At 73.9% G+C, this 17,704-nt stretch overlaps 2 protein-coding genes across 6 annotated transcripts in view; one reads left to right on the top strand and one right to left on the bottom strand.

Annotated features, from left to right (window-relative positions):
- Nucleotides 1–2,045: 2,045 nt before the first annotated feature.
- STAT6 (signal transducer and activator of transcription 6) lies at nucleotides 2,046–17,180 on the bottom strand. 5 transcript variants are annotated; one of them, XM_068921506.1, is made up of 21 exons: nucleotides 16,579–17,180; nucleotides 8,278–8,408; nucleotides 7,712–7,850; nucleotides 6,195–6,411; nucleotides 6,026–6,087; nucleotides 5,786–5,934; nucleotides 5,562–5,693; nucleotides 5,253–5,441; nucleotides 5,092–5,179; nucleotides 4,878–5,000; nucleotides 4,680–4,772; nucleotides 4,349–4,555; nucleotides 4,178–4,272; nucleotides 3,932–4,068; nucleotides 3,697–3,843; nucleotides 3,475–3,544; nucleotides 3,204–3,317; nucleotides 3,000–3,104; nucleotides 2,777–2,863; nucleotides 2,442–2,591; nucleotides 2,047–2,363 (listed from the first exon to the last, which is right to left on the bottom strand). In XM_068921506.1, exons 2-21 carry the CDS (start codon nucleotides 8,391–8,393, stop codon nucleotides 2,162–2,164), a joined length of 2,622 nt encoding a protein of 873 aa, XP_068777607.1. In that variant the 5' UTR covers nucleotides 8,394–8,408; nucleotides 16,579–17,180; the 3' UTR covers nucleotides 2,047–2,161. The 5 variants fall into 5 exon arrangements, with proteins under 5 accessions (XP_068777609.1, XP_068777607.1, XP_068777604.1 ...); XM_068921503.1 differs by lacking the exon at nucleotides 16,579–17,180 and adding an exon at nucleotides 12,629–12,713; XM_068921505.1 differs by lacking the exon at nucleotides 16,579–17,180 and adding an exon at nucleotides 9,223–9,358.
- The window catches only part of LRP1 (LDL receptor related protein 1), a 94,287-nt gene continuing 92,472 nt past the window's right edge, over nucleotides 15,890–17,704 (top strand). The window contains exon 1 of the mRNA XM_068921501.1: nucleotides 15,890–16,040. Within this exon, the coding sequence (XP_068777602.1) occupies nucleotides 15,965–16,040 (76 nt within the window). The 5' untranslated portion in view covers nucleotides 15,890–15,964. The remainder of the gene's footprint in view (nucleotides 16,041–17,704) is intronic.

Genomic DNA, 17,704 nt, shown 5'->3' with positions numbered 1-17,704 from the left:
TGTTACCTCAGCCGCGGCGGGGCGGGACGCGCCTCCCGGCAGCAGCAATACCCTCGCCCCCAGCTCGGGCGCGGGGGGCCCCAGCCGCCCCCCCCGCAGGGCCGCGAAACGGGCTGGCACCTCTCGAGCCACTCGGACCCGCTGTACAGACCCCCCCGTCCGCGCGGGGCCCCGGGCTCCGCGCTCCCCCTCCCCCGCCGGCGCGCCTGCCCCCCCGTCCGCCCCCTCTGACCGCCCCCCCCGGCTGCTCAGGCCCCGCCAGCACGTGAGCCGCGTGCGGAGCTGCGTGCGCTGCCGTCAGCGCAGCCGCCCACGGGCCGCTCGGCTCAGCGGGCTGCACCACCCGCGCCCCCGCGCGTGGCTTGGCGTGCACGCACGTCGCGACCCTCCTGCAGCGTGTCCACACGCAGCTCGGCGTGCACGCACGTTGCGACCCTGATGCAGCACGTCCACACGCGGCTCAGCGTGCACGCACATCGCGACCCTCCTGCAGCGTGTCCACACGCAGCTCGGCGTGCACGCACGTTGCGACCCTGATGCAGCACGTCCACACGCGGCTCAGCGTGCACGCACATCGCGACCCTCCTGCAGCGCGTCCACACGCAGCTCGGCGTGCACGCACATCGCGGCCACGAGCACGCTCCCTGCTGCAGCACGTCCACGCACAGGTCAGTGTGTACATGCATCACGGCCATGAGCGTGCGCCCTGCTGCAGCACGTCCACACGCAGCTCGGTGTGCACGCACATCGCGGCTGCGAGCGCATGCCCTGCTGCAGCACGTCCACGCACAGCTTGGCGTGCACGCACATTGCGACCCTGCTGCAGCGCGTCCATGCGCAGCTCAGCATGCACGCACATCGCGACCCTGCTGCAGCGCGTCCATGCGCAGCTCAGCATGCACGCGCGTTGCAGCCACAAGCATGCACCCTGCTGCAGCAGGTCCACGCGCAGCTCGGCATGCACGTGCGCTGCGGCTGCGTGCACATCTCCCCTTGCAGCACCTTTGTGTGCAGCTCGGCATGCACCTGCGTTTTGGCCGCCTGCGTTTTGGCCGCGAACACGCACCCTGCTGCAGCACATCCACGCGCAGCTCGGCCTCCACGCGCGTCACAGCTGCAGGCACGGACACCCCGCAGCGCATCCACGCGCGTCACAGCTGCAGGCACGGACACCCCGCAGCGCATCCACGTGCACCTTGGCATCCACGCGCGTTTTGGCCGCGCACACATCCCCCCCCCCCCCCCGCCAACAACGCGCGCAGCTCGGCATGCACACACGTTTTGTCATGTCCCTCCGCAGCGCGTGCATGCCGCACCGCGTGCGCACATTTCGGCTGTGCACACAACCCCCCCCCCCCCCCGGCAGCAAACCCACATCGCTCGGCGCGCAGCCTCCCCTGCATGCACGCGCTGGCACCCCTCGGCTCAGCCCGCAGCTGGCGTGCGTGCGCAGAGCCGACGCGTGGGGCGCAGCCGCTCGCCCCGTCCCGCCGCCCGTGGGCCCCGGCCGGCCGCACACGCCCTGTCCCGGCCCGAGCAGGTGGTGGCATTTGCCAGGCGCGGGGGGCGGCGCGGCCCCTCCGGCCGGCCCTGCGGCCGCCCCCGCCGGGTCCCCCCGTTCCCGGGAGCCGAGCCCCCCCCCTTAGGACTGTGTGGTGTCTTTTTAGAGCATTAGCGACTCTTCCTTTGTAACGTGTACAGTAGATTATTTATTTTGTTATTTTGGAATAAAACTTTATTTTATGGCTTATCTTCCTGCCCCGCACCCCCAGGCTCCCCTCTGCCTGCCTCAGCCTGGCCGCGGGGGGCCCGGCCCCCCCAGCCCGGCTGCCCCAGCGCCGCTTCCCGGCTGGCGGCGGCGGCCGCCCCCGCGGCTGACTCAGCCCCGCGCCCCCCCGGGGCCGGCGGCGCGGCGCGGCCCGATCCAAAGTGCAGCGTATATGCAGGTGGGGGGGGGAGCAGGGTGTTGTGGCAGTGCTGCCCCCCCCTCCCCCCCGCGGAAAATCCCTCCCCGCCAGAGTTTCCACCCCGGCACAAGTTGCAGCAAGTCCAGAAAACCAGGCGCGCCGGGGTGGGGGGCCGGGGCCGGGGTGGGGGGCCGGGGCCAGGGCAGGGGGCGGCGTCGCAGTCTGAGATGCCCCGGCCCGGCCGCCCGCCGGCCTCACGCCTGTCCCGGCCGGACGCCGTCGTCCCAGCGAGCCTCCCCCAGCCCCCAGCACGGGGGGCCGGGGCTGGGGTAGGCGCCGCGCGGCGGCGGGGGGGCGGCGGCGAAGGGGGGGCCCAGCGAGGAGCCCTCCAGCGACATCTCCTGCAGGAACCGCTCGAAGTCGGAGCTGGGCGCCAGGTCCATGGTGGGCGCCATCCTGGGGGGGGGAGCGGGTGGGCTGAGCCGGGGCGGGGGGAGCCCCCGGCCCCCCGCCACCCCCCCCCCCCGTGCTTACCACCCCGGGGAGCCCTGCGGCGGCGGGTCCAGCAGGGCCGGCGGGAACAGGCCCATCTCGGGCATCTCCTCATCCTGCGGCTCCGGCGAGGGGCCGGCGGGCAGCAGCGGCGAGGGCTCCCCCGGCAGGTACCGGTTGGGCACGAAGCTCCTGCAGGGGCACGCAGCGCGGCGGCTGGGCAACCTCGCCCGGCCTCGGCCCCACGCGTGCTTTGGGGGGCCGCGGGGGGAGCCCCAGCTCCCTCGGCCCAGCACGCGCACGACGCCGGCGGGTGCTGCAGGGTGCACGCGCCCCGGCCACGCACCCACGCGCCCCGGCCACGCGGCGGCTCTTACATGGGCAGCGGCGGGTTGCCGAAGGCTTCGGGGCAGCCGGGCAGCGCGGGGTCCATGGCCAGGGCTGGCGAGAGCATCGGAGACGTGCTGCGGGGAGGAGCGGCAGCGCTGTCAGCGCCCGGGGCCACCGCGGGGGACAGGCGGGCCAGCTTCCTGGCCCGGGGACCGGCCCCCGCGGCCGCCAGGACGGGTCCCCCCCCGCCGAGCACGGCACGGCTCCTACCTGGGGAAGGAGGACCGGATGCTGTCGGAGACCATCATGTTCAGGTTGCCCTCGCCTGTGGGGTAGCCGGGGGCCACGGGCTGGGGGCAGAAGGGCGCAGGGGGGCTGCAAGCACGGACACGGAGGGGTTAGCGCCCGAGCGCGGGGCTGCTCCCTCGGCCGCGCCGGCGGGGCTGGGGCCGGCGCTCCCGCCCGGGCGCTCACCAGATGGGGCTGAGCACCGTCTGCAGGCTGTCGTGCTGCAGCACCGGCGGGCTGAACATCTGAGCGGGGGCGGCCTCGGGGGGGCCCCCGACGGCACCCTGGGGCTGCTGGTCCCTGCAAAAACGCATCGGCGCCGCTGGCGCGGGGTGGGGGCAGCTCGCCGCCGGAGAGGCGACCCAGGGGGATCCCTCGCCTACGGGCACCTGCCCGTCGGCGGCCCGCCTGCACGCTCGCGCTCCTCCTGCACGGCCCCGCCAAGCTGCGCGCCCACCTTTCGCTCTCCACTGTCATCTTGATGGCGGTGGAGACGTAGCCTCGGCCGTCCTTGCCCGTCTGCTCCTCTGCACGGAGCGAGGGAGCACGGTGAGGCGCCGCGCCGGCACGGGGCCGTCCCTCGGCCGCCCGCCGCCCCGGCCCGGCGCTCCCGGCGAGCAGCCGCCGGCGGAGGGACCCGCGGCCCCGAGCCCTGCCCGGCCCGCTGCCCCGCGCTCACTGTTGTAGTGACTCCCGAAGGCCTGGTCCTTGGGGGTGTTGGGGTAGAGGTTGCGGAGCTGCTCCAGGTCCCGGATGCGGTCGCCGAGGGACCGGATGGAGAGGTCCTTGGCCGAGAAGGGCTGGATGTTCTCCACCTGGCTGGAGCCTGCGGGGCGACACGGCACGGCGCTCCGTCGCCCGCTCCCCGTGCCGCGCTGCCCTCGCCCTCGGGCCGCCCCGCGCCCCCATCTCACCGTCCTTGCCCCGGATGACGTGAGCGATGGTGACCCCCCCGATCTCCGAGTCGCTGAAGCGGAGCAAGAAGGTGCCGTCGGGCTCCGTGCTCAGGAGCTTGCAGACGTACTGCTTGCTGATGAAGCCGATGATGAGCCTGGAAGGACGGACGGACGGACGAGGCGGCGTCAGGGCGGCGGGCCGGGACGCTGCGCCCAGTCCCCGGCTCTGCTGCGTGCCGGCTGCGGACACCCCGTGGCACCCACCTGTCTGACCAGTAGCTTTTGAGGCACCTCTTGGTGAGGTCGAGGACCCCATCGAACCACTGCCAGAAGGTGAATCCCCGGCCGGGCAGGATCTCCTGGGGCAGAGAGGGGGCGTGAGGCTCCCCAGGGCCACGCCGGGCCTGGCCCGCCCCGGCCAGCCCTCCCAGCAACCTTGTTGAACTGGGCCCAGGAGACGCTGCGGCTCTGGAAGTCCTCCAGGCTGGTGCTGTGGTCGTTGAAGATCTTCTGGGCCAGGAAGAAGTAGTGCTCCTTGAGGAGCCCCTTGGTGGTCTGCACCTCCGCCATGAACTTCAGGTTCAGCGTGTCGCACATCTTCTCCCAGGGCACCCGCTCGGCCACCACGAAGGGCACCCGGTCCTGGGGCAGGGCGGCGGCGTGAGCGCGGCGGCTGCCCCCTCCGGGACGCCGGGCTCCCGCTCGTGCTCCCGCCGCCCGCCCCGCGCCGGGGCCGGACCAAGCCCCGCCGGCTGGCGGCACTCACGATCTCGGAGAAGGCGTTATCCCACAGCACCGTGGCTTTGGCGTTGTTGTCCTGGTTCCCGTGGACGATGACCACGATGGGCAGGGACAGGACCTGGGGGACACGGGGCTGGCAGCCGGCTCCCGCGGCTCTGCCCGGAGCCGCCCCGGCGCCAGCCCGCGCGGGAGCACCGGGGGGGGCGTCCCGGGGGGACGGTACCTGGAGGTGGACCGTGAGGTTGCTGGGCGTCAGGGCCACGGTGGTGCTGAACAGGACGGCGCATTTCTCCTCCGTCACCGACTCGGACCCCTTCCGCTCACAGCGCTTGATCTTCTTCAGCAGCTAGGGAGGGGGCGAGCCGGCGTCACCCCGGCACGCGCTGCCGGCGGCCCCCCACAGCCCCCTGCCCGGCCCCTCGCCGGCCGCCACTCACCACGTTCTTGAAGTTGGCGCAGCAGGTCCCGCTGGTGGGGTTGGTCTCCAGGGCCACCACGTTGTGCATGATCTCGCCCGTGCTCTCGCTGGGCAGAGGGGGGTCAGGGGCGGCGGCGCGGCGCAGCGCGGCCCCCCCGGCCCCCGTGGCCGGCGGCTCACCTGAGCGTGTTGCTGTAGGCGCTGAGCGCCAGCTCCCGCGCCTGCTTCTCCGTCACCATGTCGGCGCGCACCGTGTAGGGCTTGGCCGAAGCCTTCAGCAGCTGCGGGCCCAGCAGGAAGCGGACGCTCGCCTGGAACTTGGTCTGGGTCTTCAGCACCTGCGGGGGCTGCTTCTCCACCAGGAAGGAGCTGGGGGGCGCGGGGGTGACGGGGGGCCGGGGCGCGGCGCGGCGCCCTCCCGGCTCCGCGCCCGACCTCCGCAGCCCTGCGCGAGCCCCGGGCCGCCGCGGCCCCCTCCCCGGCCGTTACCTTTTCACCAGGCTGGACAGCACCTCGTTGAAGCGCTCCAGGAGCCGGGGCAGCAGCTCGGAGCCCAGCTCCGCGCTGGCCGCCATCACCTGCTGGTGCAGCTGGAAATACACCTCCACCAGGCTCTCGCACCTGCCGAACCCGCCGGGAAGGGGCACGCTGAGCCCCGGCGGCGCCGCGCCGCCGCTCGGCCCGCGCCCCGGCCCTGCCCCGCGCTCCCGCACCTCTTCTGCAGCGGGGCCAGGTTCTCCTCGAAGACAGCCCCGTTCCCCGCCAGCTGCTGCTGCCGCTTCCAGATCTGGATCCTCTTCAGGACCTGCTGCTTGGCCGCCTCCAGCTCCTTGGCCGCCTCCAGGACCAGGGCGGGCAGCTCCTGCGGGCGGCGAGGGCCGGGGGCTCGGCGCGGCGCCGCGGGGCCGCCGCTGCCCCCGCCGCTGCCCGCGCCCCCCGGCCCCCCCACTCACGCTCTCCGGCGGTTTCCCGTCCGTCTCCAGCGGCGGGTCCCGCAAGTTCAGCTGCAGGGAGGCTGCGGCGGGAGGGAAGGGGGAGCCCGGCTGGCACCGGCGGCATGCTGCACGGGGGGCCGGCCGGGCCGCCGAGGGCCCCGCGCGCCGCCCCGCGCGCCGCCCTCACCTCCGTCCCGCGGCGGCGCGCTCCGCTCCCGCAGCGCCTGGATCTCGCGGAGCCGGTGCTGCAGCCGCTGCAGCCCCAGGCTGAACTTGAGCTCCTCCTGGCGCCGGTGGAAGCTGAGGGGCAGGTGCCGGTCCCTCTTGAGCACGGCGGCCTTCTCGCCCTCCAGGATGCCCTTCAGCACAGCCACCAGCCTCAGCGGGTCGCACCGGTAGGTGCTCTGCGGGCGGGAGCAGAGCGGGGCGTCAGCAGGCCGGGGCACCCCCCTGCAGCCCCCCGCCCATCAACGGTGCCGCAGCAGAATCTGGCGCGCTCCTCCGAAATAGCTCGTCCCTATCTTTGGAGCCACTTAAAACCAAGCATAAAAACACGTAAAAGCTTCAAGTTGAAAAGAGGAAAATCTCCGTTTCTGCAAGCACCCCCTTGCGGCGTCGCTGGCGTTGCACCTGGTGCAGACTTCCCCGGCCGCCTTCGGCCTGGGCGGATCACCGCTTCCCACTGCAAACAGGGACAGGAATTTCCCAGCTGGCTCTGGCCCGCCGCGCATTTCCCAAATTAGCTACTTCCCAAAACAGCCATCGGCTGGCTTGCTCGGCGACTTCCCGCGCCGCGGCGGCTCGCCCCGGGGCCGGAGCGATCCTGCGCGCCGGGAGCCGGGCGCTGCTTCCCGGGAGAGGGGCCGCGCCGGCCGCCCTCCTCCGGCTCCCGGGAACTTCCCGGCCGTTCCCTGCGGCCCCTCTCCTGGCCTCCTGCCGGAGCGCCCGCCCCCCGGGCACGGCCGCGGCATGCTGCAACCACCTCGCGCTCCTACGGCCCGAGAAGCGACGGTGGGCTGGGAGGCGGGAGGGTGGCTCTTGCCGAGCATTTTAAATTAAAAAAAAAAAAAAAAAAAGGACTAAACCGAAACATCTGCAATCTTTTCCAGAAGGTTTTCAAAAAAGCAAACAAGAATATTCTTTTGGAAAGTGACCCTGTTCCCCAGAAGATATGATTAAAGCTGACCCCTTCCCAAACGTTGTATGTTAAAAATGCCTGTTACCAAAAAAGCAGAAGGGGGTTTCAAGCAGAATTGGGCTCTGGGAGCCAGCACCATTCAGGCCCTACATTAAGAGCTTCGGTGGCAGGAGAGAGAGGACAGAGATTAAATCTGCAGTCACAGAGGGAGAGAAGAAAAAAGACAGAGAGCAATTCAAAGAGACCTCGATAAACAGAGAAAACAGCCCAGAAAAAGAAGCCCGGCACGCACACGCACGCACGGCGGGAGGAAACGCAGCAAAGGACTCGCACGCAGGAAGGAGAAATCAGACGCTCGAGCAGAAAATGGGGAAGACCTGGCGCGGGGGCCAGCAAGCAGCACCGTGCCCCGGCGGGCTCCTGGGCAGGCAGGAACACAGCCCGCCGGCGGCCGGGGGAAACGTGGCCGCGGCGCGACCCGAACGAGCCCTGCACCCCCGCGTCACCCGGCGGCGGGCGCCGAGTCCTCGCAAACTCGTTGCTGGGGGACAGCGCCGGCCCCGCACCTCAAGGCTGCTGACTTGCTGCAGGATCTGGCACCGCTGCCCGTCGCTGCCGGCGGCGCTGCGCAGCTTCTCCAGCATGGCCGAGAGCATGCCGCCGGCCGTGCTGGCGCAGAAGGCGTCCGAGCCGTGGAGGAACTCCCTGCGGAGGGCAGAGCGGGGGTGAGCGGGCAGACCCGGCAGCCAGCCCCCCGCCCCGGCGCCCCGCGAGGGGACGGGGCGGTTCGCGGGGCGCCAGCCGGAGCGGCCGAGCCGCAGGGGTTTCCCTGCCCGCGCCGGCCCGGCCGCGGCCCCGCGCGGAGCGGAAGCGCTCCCTAACGCCCTGCAAAGGTGCGGGGGGAGCGTGCCGCCGGCGAGCGACGAGAACCGCCCGGACGCAGAAAGCGAGGTGAACGCGTTTACATTGACGGTAAATGCAAATGCCGAATTGCAGCAGCGCCGGCTCCGCCAGCGCCCCGGGGGTGCAGGTGGGCCCTGGCCGGCCGCCCGCCGCCCTGCCCACGGCTCCGGCAGCTCCCGGCGCTCCGTCTGGCTGCGGGCGCCGGCCGCCGCGCCGCGCCGGGACTCACCAGGGCTGGTTCTCCAGCCAGTCGGCCAGGAGGCAGCGCAGGCTGCGGGGAAACTCGGTGAAGAGGCCGCCGAACTCCTCCGGCGGCATGCGGGAGACGATGCTCCAGAGGGACATCTTGGGAGCCGTCACCTGCGCGGAGAGAGCGGAGAGGGGCTGTCAAGCGGAGGGGGGCCGGCGCCACTGCCCGGGGGGGACGAGCCCGGCCGGCTCCGCGCCCCCTTCCCTGCCTCGGTTTCCCCGCTGCGCCGGGCGGCTGCCGTGCCCCGCTGCCGCCGCCGCGCCGGGAGGAGGAGCAGGAAGCGCCGACGAGCCCCTTGGGCAATCCGGGGCCAGCGGGGAGCCCGCCTGCGCCCCGGCTTCCTGCGCCCCCGGGGAGTGGGGGGGGAGCCCTGTGCCAGGGTGACGGGCGCCGGGGCGGCCGCGGGGGCGAAGCCGCGGCCCCGCAGCGCGGGGGAGCCGCTCGGCGGGGCGACGCGGCGCCTCCCCGGGCCCGGAAACGGCCGGCGGCAGGGGCAGGAGGGCCGGGACGAGGCGCCAGCCCCCGGCCCGCTGCCTTCCTCTGCCGCCTGGCTCCGGCGGCCACGCCGAGGCGCCCGGCCCGGCTCCCGGGGCCGATCCGGCCGTCCCTTGCGGGTCTTTACCGCACAGCCGGAGCCGGAGCCCGGGCGGGAGGTGGAGCCGCCGGGGACTTTGAGAAACCATGTGAAGGGAAGGAAGCCAACGTCACTAGGGCAACATTTCGGAGAGTGCAAAACAAGCGCGGCGCGGCCCCGCCGCCAGCCCGCCTGCGCCCCGGCCCCCTCCGCGGCCCCGCTCGCCCCTCCGCCGGCGCGCGACAACCACGGGCCGAGGCAGCAGGAGAAACCGCCACCTGCTTTCCGACCCCGCCAGAGCTAACCCCCCACCCTCCTCCTCCTCCTCCTCCTCCTCCTCCTGTTTAAACCTGTATTTCTGCTCAGCGCCGGGAGGCAGCCGGCGGCTGGCAGAGCCGGGACCCGGGCTGGAAGCTGGGCATGCCTGGACCGGCGGCCAGCCCGCCAGCGGCGCCGCGCTGCCCCTCTCCCGGCGCCGCGGGGCGGCCCCCCCGCTCCCGGCAGCGATCGCAGCCGCCTCTCCAATCCGGCCGTGCCCGAGTTTGCTGCCTTTCCCGACCGGCAGTTCCCATACGCAGCGTTTTCTTTCCCTGTTCTGCAGAACAGCCTTTCCCTGCCAAGAGGCAGCTCCCACAACAACGTCCCGGCCGGGGCGAAACCGCGCGAGGTTTCCTGCAGCGACGCCGGCGGCGCAGAGGCCCCCGGCTGCCGGCGCCTTGGCAATACCAGCTGGCACGGAGCAGGACACGTGGTGTTTGCTCGGGCAACGTACCTGCAGCGCCCCGGCAGAAGGAAGCCGAGCGCGGAGCCGGCTGCACCTTGCCCCGGGGGAAGCCGCGAAAGCAGCCGCCGCTGTGGCGCGGCGACCCGACGGGCTGAGCCCGGACCCGCCTTGCCAGCCCCAGCACCGGCTCTGGGCACGCGGCTGCGAGAGAGGACGATGCCGGGCGCGCGGCACCCAGCGTGACGCGCTGCATCCCCTGCAGGCGCACCCCCTTGCAGATGTGTCCCCTTGCAGGTGCGTCCCCCCCCCCCTTGCAGGCGCATCCCCCTCCGCAGGCGCGTCCCCCCCTTGCAGGTGCACCCCACCCTGCAAGCGCATCCCCCCCTTGCAGATGCATCCCCCCCCCCGCAGCCGTGTCCCCCTCTGCAGGCGCATCCCCCTCGCAGGCGCATCCCCCCCCCCGCAGGCGCATCCCCCCCTTGCAGATGCGTCCCCCTTGCAGGTGCGTCCCCGCTTTGCAAGCACGTCCCCCCCCCACAGGCGCGTCCCCAAATCTCTTGCTCGCCCAGGCGCTGCAGGGCTCGATCCCGCCAGGAAGGCGCCCCGGGCTGGAGGCAGCCGGTGGCCGCGAGCGCTGGCTCTCCCTAGGCAGAGCCGAGGAGCGGGAGCCGCAGGCGCAGGCCGAGGCCGCGGCCCTCCCGCCCCGCTGCCACCAGAGCAGCGCTTTGCACGGAGCTCCGCTCCGGCCCTGCCCGCCGGGGCTCAGCCCCCGCGGCACCGGCAGGTTCCCGTAGGGCAGGCGGCCTCGGTCGGCCCGGGGGAAACCCGGTGTGCAGCGAAACACCTCGGCTTTGGCGGCGGGGCAGGATACGGCACGGGGGGGAGCAGGGGCACGCAGCCCCCTCCGCGGCACGGCGCAGCCACTTTCACTTCCTACTGCGCCGAAAAGGCCGTGCATCGCTCTGGGGCGGACCAGGGCAGCCCCTCGGCTGCGCCGGACGTGCCGGGCGCGGAGCGGGGTCGCGGACCCGCGCTCCCCCCGGCACGGGCTCCTGGGGCAGCGGGAAACCGAGGCCACGTCGCTGCCGTGCCGCTGACGGCTGCTGCTCATTAACGGCCCGGCCCGGCACTTCCGCCCGGCGCGGCATGCAGCGCGCCCCTCCGCCGCCGGCTCCCCGCTGCTCTCCGGACGGCCCGGCTCCGATTCCCGCGGGGGGCGGCCGAGCGCGCCCCCTGCCCTCCGCGCCCCCTCGCCTGGCCGAGGCCAGGGCAGAGATTTCCCAGGGGCTTTCCCAGGGAAGGAAGGAGGCGCTGAGATTTTCCAGCGCACGAAACCCAGGTCACCCGGGCGCCGCTCGCGCTCCGGCACCACGTCCCGCGGGGAGGCGAAGGCACCGGACCGCGGTCCTGGGGCAGCAGCGCGGCGACGCCGGTCACGAGCCGGGCGCAGGGGCGCAGGCCGGCCACGGCGCACCTGCGGCGAAAGCCCTGCTGAGTCAGAGGGAGAAGAGCGTGAGCGCGCAGGTTTTTCCCCTGCGGACCTGCCCGACGTGACTCACAGCGTGGGAAGTCCAGGCTGGACCAAGCCCGCGGCTCGCGCCGCCGCGGGACCCCGTCCGCAGGACCCGCCGGGGCTCGGCGGCTCAGCGCCGCAGCGCGCCAGGAGGCACCGGCTGGGTGCTTTCACTTTGTCCCGGCGGCGGGGAGCTGGCAGCCGTGCCCGCAGGTGCTGGTGCTGGACTTTGGGCCAGGCTGCCGCGCCGCGCTGGCCCAGCCGGCGCTTCCACCCGCGCCTTCGGGGTCGGACCGCCGCGCAGGCGCCCACCGGCTCCGGCCGCATCCACGCGAGACGCTCCGGCCTCTCCACCCTGGGGCCCTGCAGGCCCCACAGCCCTGCCCCGAGGCCCGTCCAGGCCAGCCCAGCCGGAGGAGCAGCCGCTCTGAACCGAACCGAACCGCGCACGGGCAGCGCCCGGCCATCGTGGCACGCCGCGCAGCGTCCCGGGAGGCGAGCAGGAGCGCCGGCCAGGATCGCCGCTGGATTCCCCCGGCCCACGGGCAGCGCAGCCCGCAGCCGCCCGGCCGGCTCAGGCACGCCCTGGGGCTGGAAAGCTGCCTCTGGCGCTGCGGGATGCCCCGTCCTCGAGGGGCAGCTCCCCGAGCCCCGGAGCAGGGCCCTCCCGGCTGCTGCTTGCAGCCCGGCCTGGCGGGAAACCAGAGTTACGCGAGCGCGCCGCTGCTGGACGCCGTGCAGCCCCTCGCCCTGACCCCGGAGCCCCGGCGCGCGGGGCGGCAGCGCAGGGGCAAGCCCGGGGGCAGAAAAGCAGAAGAGAAAAGCGAAGCCCAGCTGCGCTCCCCCGGCGCAGAGAGGGCTGCGCGCGGCCCCAACGGGGCCGGCAGTGCTGGCGGGACGAGCCCATGACCGAGGGCAACTTCCCCCTTCCCCAGGCACGTCCCCAGCTGGCTGCAGCCAGCCCCCAGCTTCCTCCCTTCCTTCCGGGCAGGGGCTTTCGAGCCCGCACCCCCCGACCCCGGCCCGGGATGCTGCTCGGGCTGCAAACCTGCCCCGTGTTGCACCGCAGGCTGCGCCCCCCGGGCCGCCCGCCCGCCCCCCCCGGGCCGCTCCCGGTGCACCGACCCGCCCCCCCGGGCCGCCCCCCGGCCCGTCCCCCCGGGCTGCTCCCGGGGCACCGACCCGCACCCCCGGGCCGCCCCCAGCCCACCCGTCCGCCCCCCCGGGCCGCTCCCCCCGAGCTGCTCCCGGCGCACCGACCCGCCCCCCCGGGCCGCCCCCAGCCCCCCCGCCCGCCCCCCCGGGCTGCCCCCGGGGCCGGCGGGCGGCCGGGGAGGCAGCTGTGTCCCGCGGGGGCGCGCTGCTTTGGGGGTGAGCGCTCCCCTGGGGCTGCCCCCGGCCCCGAGCTCCCCGGGCGCCGCCCGAGCCCGGGGCGGTGCCGGCGCAGCCTGGGCCGCGTCCCCGGCGCTGTCCCGTCCCGTCCCGTCCCGTCCCGTCCCGTCCCGGCCCGGCCCGTTACCTGGCGGGGGCCCCGCGGGAGGCGGCGCGGGCCGGGGGCGGCCGGGGCCGGGCTCCCCGCAGCGGGCACCCGCGGCCGCCGCTCCGCCAGCGCCAGGAAGGGGAGGAGACGCCGGGGCGCCTGCGTGCGCGGCCCGGCCCGGCCCGAGCCGCGGCGGCACCGCCCGCACCGCCGGGGCCCCCGACCGGCCGCGGGCCGGGCTGCCCCGGGCTCCGCTGCCGCCGCCGGCCGGGCCCCGCGGCCCCCCAAGCAGGGACAGCAGCCTCCTGGCTGCGCCTCGCTGCGGGCGCGGAAGCCCACGCACACGCGTGACGCCGCCGCGCGCCCCTTCGCGGCCGCTCTGCTGCCCGGAGCGTGCGGAGCCGCGACGGTGCCGCGCGGGGCCGGGGAGGCAGCTGTGTCCCGCGGGGGCGCGCTGCTCTGGGGAGCGCATTCCTCTGGGGGGGCAGAGTGTTGGGGGGGCACTGTTTTGGGGGGCACATTGCTTTTGAGGTGTGCACTCCTTTGGGGAGCACAGTGCTTGGGGAATGCGCGTTGCTTTCGGGGGTGCACGCTGCTTTGGGGTGCACAGTGCTTTGAGGGTGCACACTGCTTTGGGGTGCACATTCATTTGGGAATGCACGTTGCTTTCGGGGGTGCACGGTGTTTTGGGGTGCACAGTGCTTTGGGGAGCACATTCCTTTGGGAATGCGCGTTGCTTTCGGGGGGGCACAGTGCTTTGGGGGGGCACAGTGCTTTGAGGGTGCGTTGCTTTGGGGAGCGCGTTGATTTGGGAATGCACGTTGCTTTGGGGGGTGCACATTGCTTTGGGGTGCACGGTGTTTTGGGGGTGCACAGTGCTTTGGGGTGCACATTCCTTTGGGAATGCACGTTGCTTTGGGGGAAGGCGCCCACGCGGGGCCGGGCGGCCCGTGGCCCCCCCGCGCGCCGCGGGGGTGCAGGGCCGCGGCGGGGCCGCCAGGGGGCGCTGCTGCACCGCCAGTGTCACCGACCCGGGGCGGGGGCGGTGCGCGAGCGCGCCGGGGCGAGCGGCCGGGGGGGCTCCTGCACCCGGACAGCCTCCTCGGGGGGGTGCACCCAGCTGGGCCCCCTCGGGGGTGCACCCCGCGCTGTCCCACGGGGAAGCGCAGTGCCATGAGGGTACACCCAGCTCGGCCCCACCAGGGGGGGCAGCACCCTGCACAGCCCTGTCCTGGTGCCCCCCCCCCCCCCCCCCCGCCCGCAGCACCCTGCTGCTCCAGGAGGGCACGTTTCGCTGCCCCGGCACCCCCAGGAGCGGCCAGGGCCAGCGGGACGGCCGCGGGGCCGGGGAAGGGTCCCTCGGGCCCGTCCACCCCCCCCCCCCGGCGCTGGGCACGGCGCGGCCCCCGGCCCGTCCCCCCCGGGGGGGGGGCGGCCGCGGTGCAGGCGTGGGAGGGCCCCTGCCCGGCGCCCTGGGGCTTGCACAACCGCTGGGGCCTCGGGGCGGGTGCAGCCAGCGCCCCAGCAACATCTGGGCCCTCCCGAACATCTGGCAGGCGGCCGCGAGGCAGCCGGGCGCTCTGCCCTGGGGCCGACCCCCCCGCGCCCTGGCAGCCCTGCCGCCTGGCCGGGACGGGGTGGGGGGGACGGCGTGTGATGTCACTCGGGGAAGGGGGCGCAGGCAGGTCCCGGCCCAGGGGCCCGGCGCCGTGCGGCTGCAGCGCTGCGGCTGCCCCGCGCGCCCCACTGTCCCCGCGCTGCCGCACGGCCGGGTGACGCGGCAGCTGCACGATGGCCCGGGGCCCGCTGCGATGGCAGAGCCGCCGGCGCGCTCCTGGGACGGGCTCCCCAGCCGTGGTGCTCGCCCGGAGGTGGGGACCCCCCGGCCTGCAGCTGCCCCCTCCGCCAGCCGGCTCCCCGGGGCCCTTCCCAGCGCTGCAGCCGTCGGCAGCGCGGCCCCGGCTCGCCCCGGCCGGCGCCGCAGCTTGCGGCGACGGAGGGTCACGTTCCCTGCAGGGGAAGGGGTCTCTGGGGAGAGCCGCCTCCGGCCGTGCCAAGGGGTGAGCGCCCCCCATGCTGCTCCCCCCGACCGGCGGCAGCCCCAAACCCGGGGATCGCAGCTCGGAGGGAGCAGGGTGCCCTGGCCGGGTGCCCTGGCCCCGCGCGTTCCCCCGGGGCACCTCCTGCCTGCGGGGGGACAGGGGCTTGCGGCATGCTTGCCCCAGCCCCCTGCCCCTATCCCCATCCCTGCCCTATGCCCATCGCACATTCCCATCCCCTATCCCCATCCCTATTCCCTGCCCCATCCCCATCCCATTTCCCCTCCCCATTCCCTGTCCCCATCCCTGCCCCATCCCCTTTCCCCATTCCCATCCCCATCCTCATTCTCATTCCCATCCGTGCCCCTGCTCCTACCCCCATTCCCCATCCCCCATCCCCGTTCCCATTGCATCCCCACCCCCATTCCCCACCCCCATTCCCATTCCCCATCCCCTCACCCCATTCCTTTCCCCTATCCCCATCCCCATTGCTATTCCCATTTGCATCCTTATCCCCTCACCCCATCCCCTCACCCCATTCCCCATCCCCTATCCCCATTCCCCATCCCCATCCTCTCGCCCCATCTCCATCCCCCATCCCCATCCTTTCACCCCATTCCCCATCCCCTATCCCCATCCTCTATCCCCATCCTCACCCCTTGCCCCGTTCCTATTCCCATCCCCATCCCCTATCCCCACCCATCCCCTCACCCCATTCCTATCCCCTATCCCCATCCCCATCCCTATTCCCATTTGCATCCTTATCCCCTCACCCCATCCCCTCACCCCATTCTCCATCCTCTATCCCCATTCCCATCCCCTATCCCCATCCTCATCTCCTCACCCCATTCCTATCCCCATCCCCTATCCCCATTCCCATTCCCCTCGCCCCATCTCCACCCCCATCCCCATCCTCAGCCCCTCCCGCGGGCTAGCGGGAGGGGGGGCCCCGCAGCCCCCGCACCGCACGCGCATGCGCACCGCGCGGGCGCCGCGCACGACCCCCCCCCACCCCGTCGGCGCGCGACGCCCCCCGCCCCCCGCGCGGCGGCCCGGGCCCGGTGACGTCAGCGGGCGGCGGCGCGCTCCATCCCGCGGCGGCGGCGCGCGCAGCCCCCCGCCCCCGCGGCCGCCCCGTCCCGTCCCGAGGGCGCCGCCGCCGCCGCCGCCGCCCAGGGCCGCGAGGCGGAGGGGCCTCGCTCGCCGCCCGCCCCGGCCCGGCCCGGCCCTCCGCTCCCTCCCCTCCCCGCCCTCCGCGGATGTCGGTGCGCGGGCCCGGGACGCGCCGCCCCGCGGGCACCACGGCGTGAGGAGCCGCCGCCGCCGCACCGCCGGCATGGGGCCGCCGCTGCCCCTCGCCGCCTGCCTGCTGCTGGCCCTGCTCGCCGCGCCCGCCGCCCGCGCCCTCGACGGTGAGTCCGCGCCCCGCCGGGCCGCCCGGCGCGGGGCTCGCCGCGCCCGTCGGGGCTGCCGCGGGGGGGGGCCGGGCCGGGCGGCGGCGGCAGCGCTCGGGGCGGGGGGCGCCGAGCCGCCTCGTGCCCCCCCGCCGTGCGCGGAGCCCCGCGGGGTGGGGGGGGGCGCGGACGGGGACGAGCTCCTCCTCCCTCGGCGAACTTTTCCCAGATTTTCAGCAAATAAAGCAAAATCCTCCCCCCCCCCCAAATATATCCCTGGCAGATAATTTCCCGTTCCTCTCCATTAGCTGCAATAACGCTTCGTTCTCCTCCCCTGGAATCAAACGGTCCCTCCCCCCCCCCCGCCCCCGGTAGCCGAGCAGGAAAGTTGTGACTCGCCGTCGCGGCCGGCGCTGCCGCCGGGCCGAGAGGCCGCGCGGACCCGGCGCCCCCGGCCGCCTCTTGCATAACGCGGCGCTGCGCGAAAGCGGCTCTGCCGGGCGCGGGGCCGGGGCCGGGGCCGGGGCCGCGCCGGTGGCACCCGCGAAGTGTTTACCGAGCGGCCGGACAGCCCGGCCGAGCTGCTTTTCCCTGCGCCGCGCACGTCCAGGCCCTGCTCTTATTGATCTATTCAGTAAATAGTTTTGCGAGCTCGTCAGCTCGGTGGCTGGTGCCTTTGCGCGCGCGAGGGGCCGTCGCTGGCAGCGCGAGCGCGCCGAGGAGCTGGCAGCGCAACAAATGCAGCTAGCGGTGAAGGAGTTCCTCGCGGCGTTTGAATGCGTGGGGCAGAAGGTTGCTTTTTCCCTTCAAAAGCACAGAAACGGGGGCTGTTCCCGGGCTCGCTTGCGACGTTTCCCTTCTATGGGTCCCCGCTGTGCAGAAGCGCCTGATGAAGGCAGGCGGGTCTGGAGCGGTTGATTGGTGAGGGGATTTTTTGGGGAAGGCTCTTCTGTCCCTTCCGGTCCCCCGCTTGGAGGGAGCCGGGCGAAGCTGTGGTTATTTGGTGGTGCGGCAGAGGCAGGAGCAGCGCCGGCCCGTGGCGAGGCCAGGCGGGCGAAGGCTCGATAACACCCCGGCCCCAAATTAACTCTCCTGCCCCCGATTAGCGGCCGGTGCTGCAGGAGGCTGCAGCCTCCGTTCCCGTCCCTCGCTCTGGGTGCTCGGTCCGAAGGGCGGAGGTGGCGGGAGGCGGCACGTGCAGCGCCGGCACCGAGGGCCCGGCGGGGTCCGGCTGCTCCCGCTGAGCTCGCCTGGCCCCCGCGTCCCCCAGACGCCTTCCCCTTCGCTGGGCTGCGGTTTGAAGCCGCTGAATTCGGGAGCTGGCGGGGGCGGGAGGGGCAGGCATCAGTCATCGCATAAGCGGTGTTGCCTGTGGAAACGGGCGACGGCGACGCGGAGCTCCTCTGCCCCGCTGCCCACCCGGCCGGGGAGCCACGGGAACCGGCGCGGGAAGCACCCCCTTCCTGCCGAGCGGCTGGCTGCGCGCCTCCCCGCGCGGGAGCATCTCCCCCTTGGGGTGTGCCCACCCCAGAAACCCTTCGCGTGGCCTGGCGGCAGGAGCGGGGTGCCGGGTGGGGTTCACCTGGGAGGTTGCAAAGGGGGTTCTGGGGAGCCCCGCTGCTTCCGGAGGGGCCGCTGCTGAATAAGGCACGGAGCTGGTCTCGGAGGCCGGGCGGCCCCGC

Source organism: Struthio camelus, chromosome 28, assembly GCF_040807025.1.
Source record: "Struthio camelus isolate bStrCam1 chromosome 28, bStrCam1.hap1, whole genome shotgun sequence".
NCBI lineage: Eukaryota > Metazoa > Chordata > Aves > Struthioniformes > Struthionidae > Struthio > Struthio camelus.
Note: the sequence above shows the minus strand (reverse complement) of the source record. Positions and strands in the feature narration are given on the sequence as shown.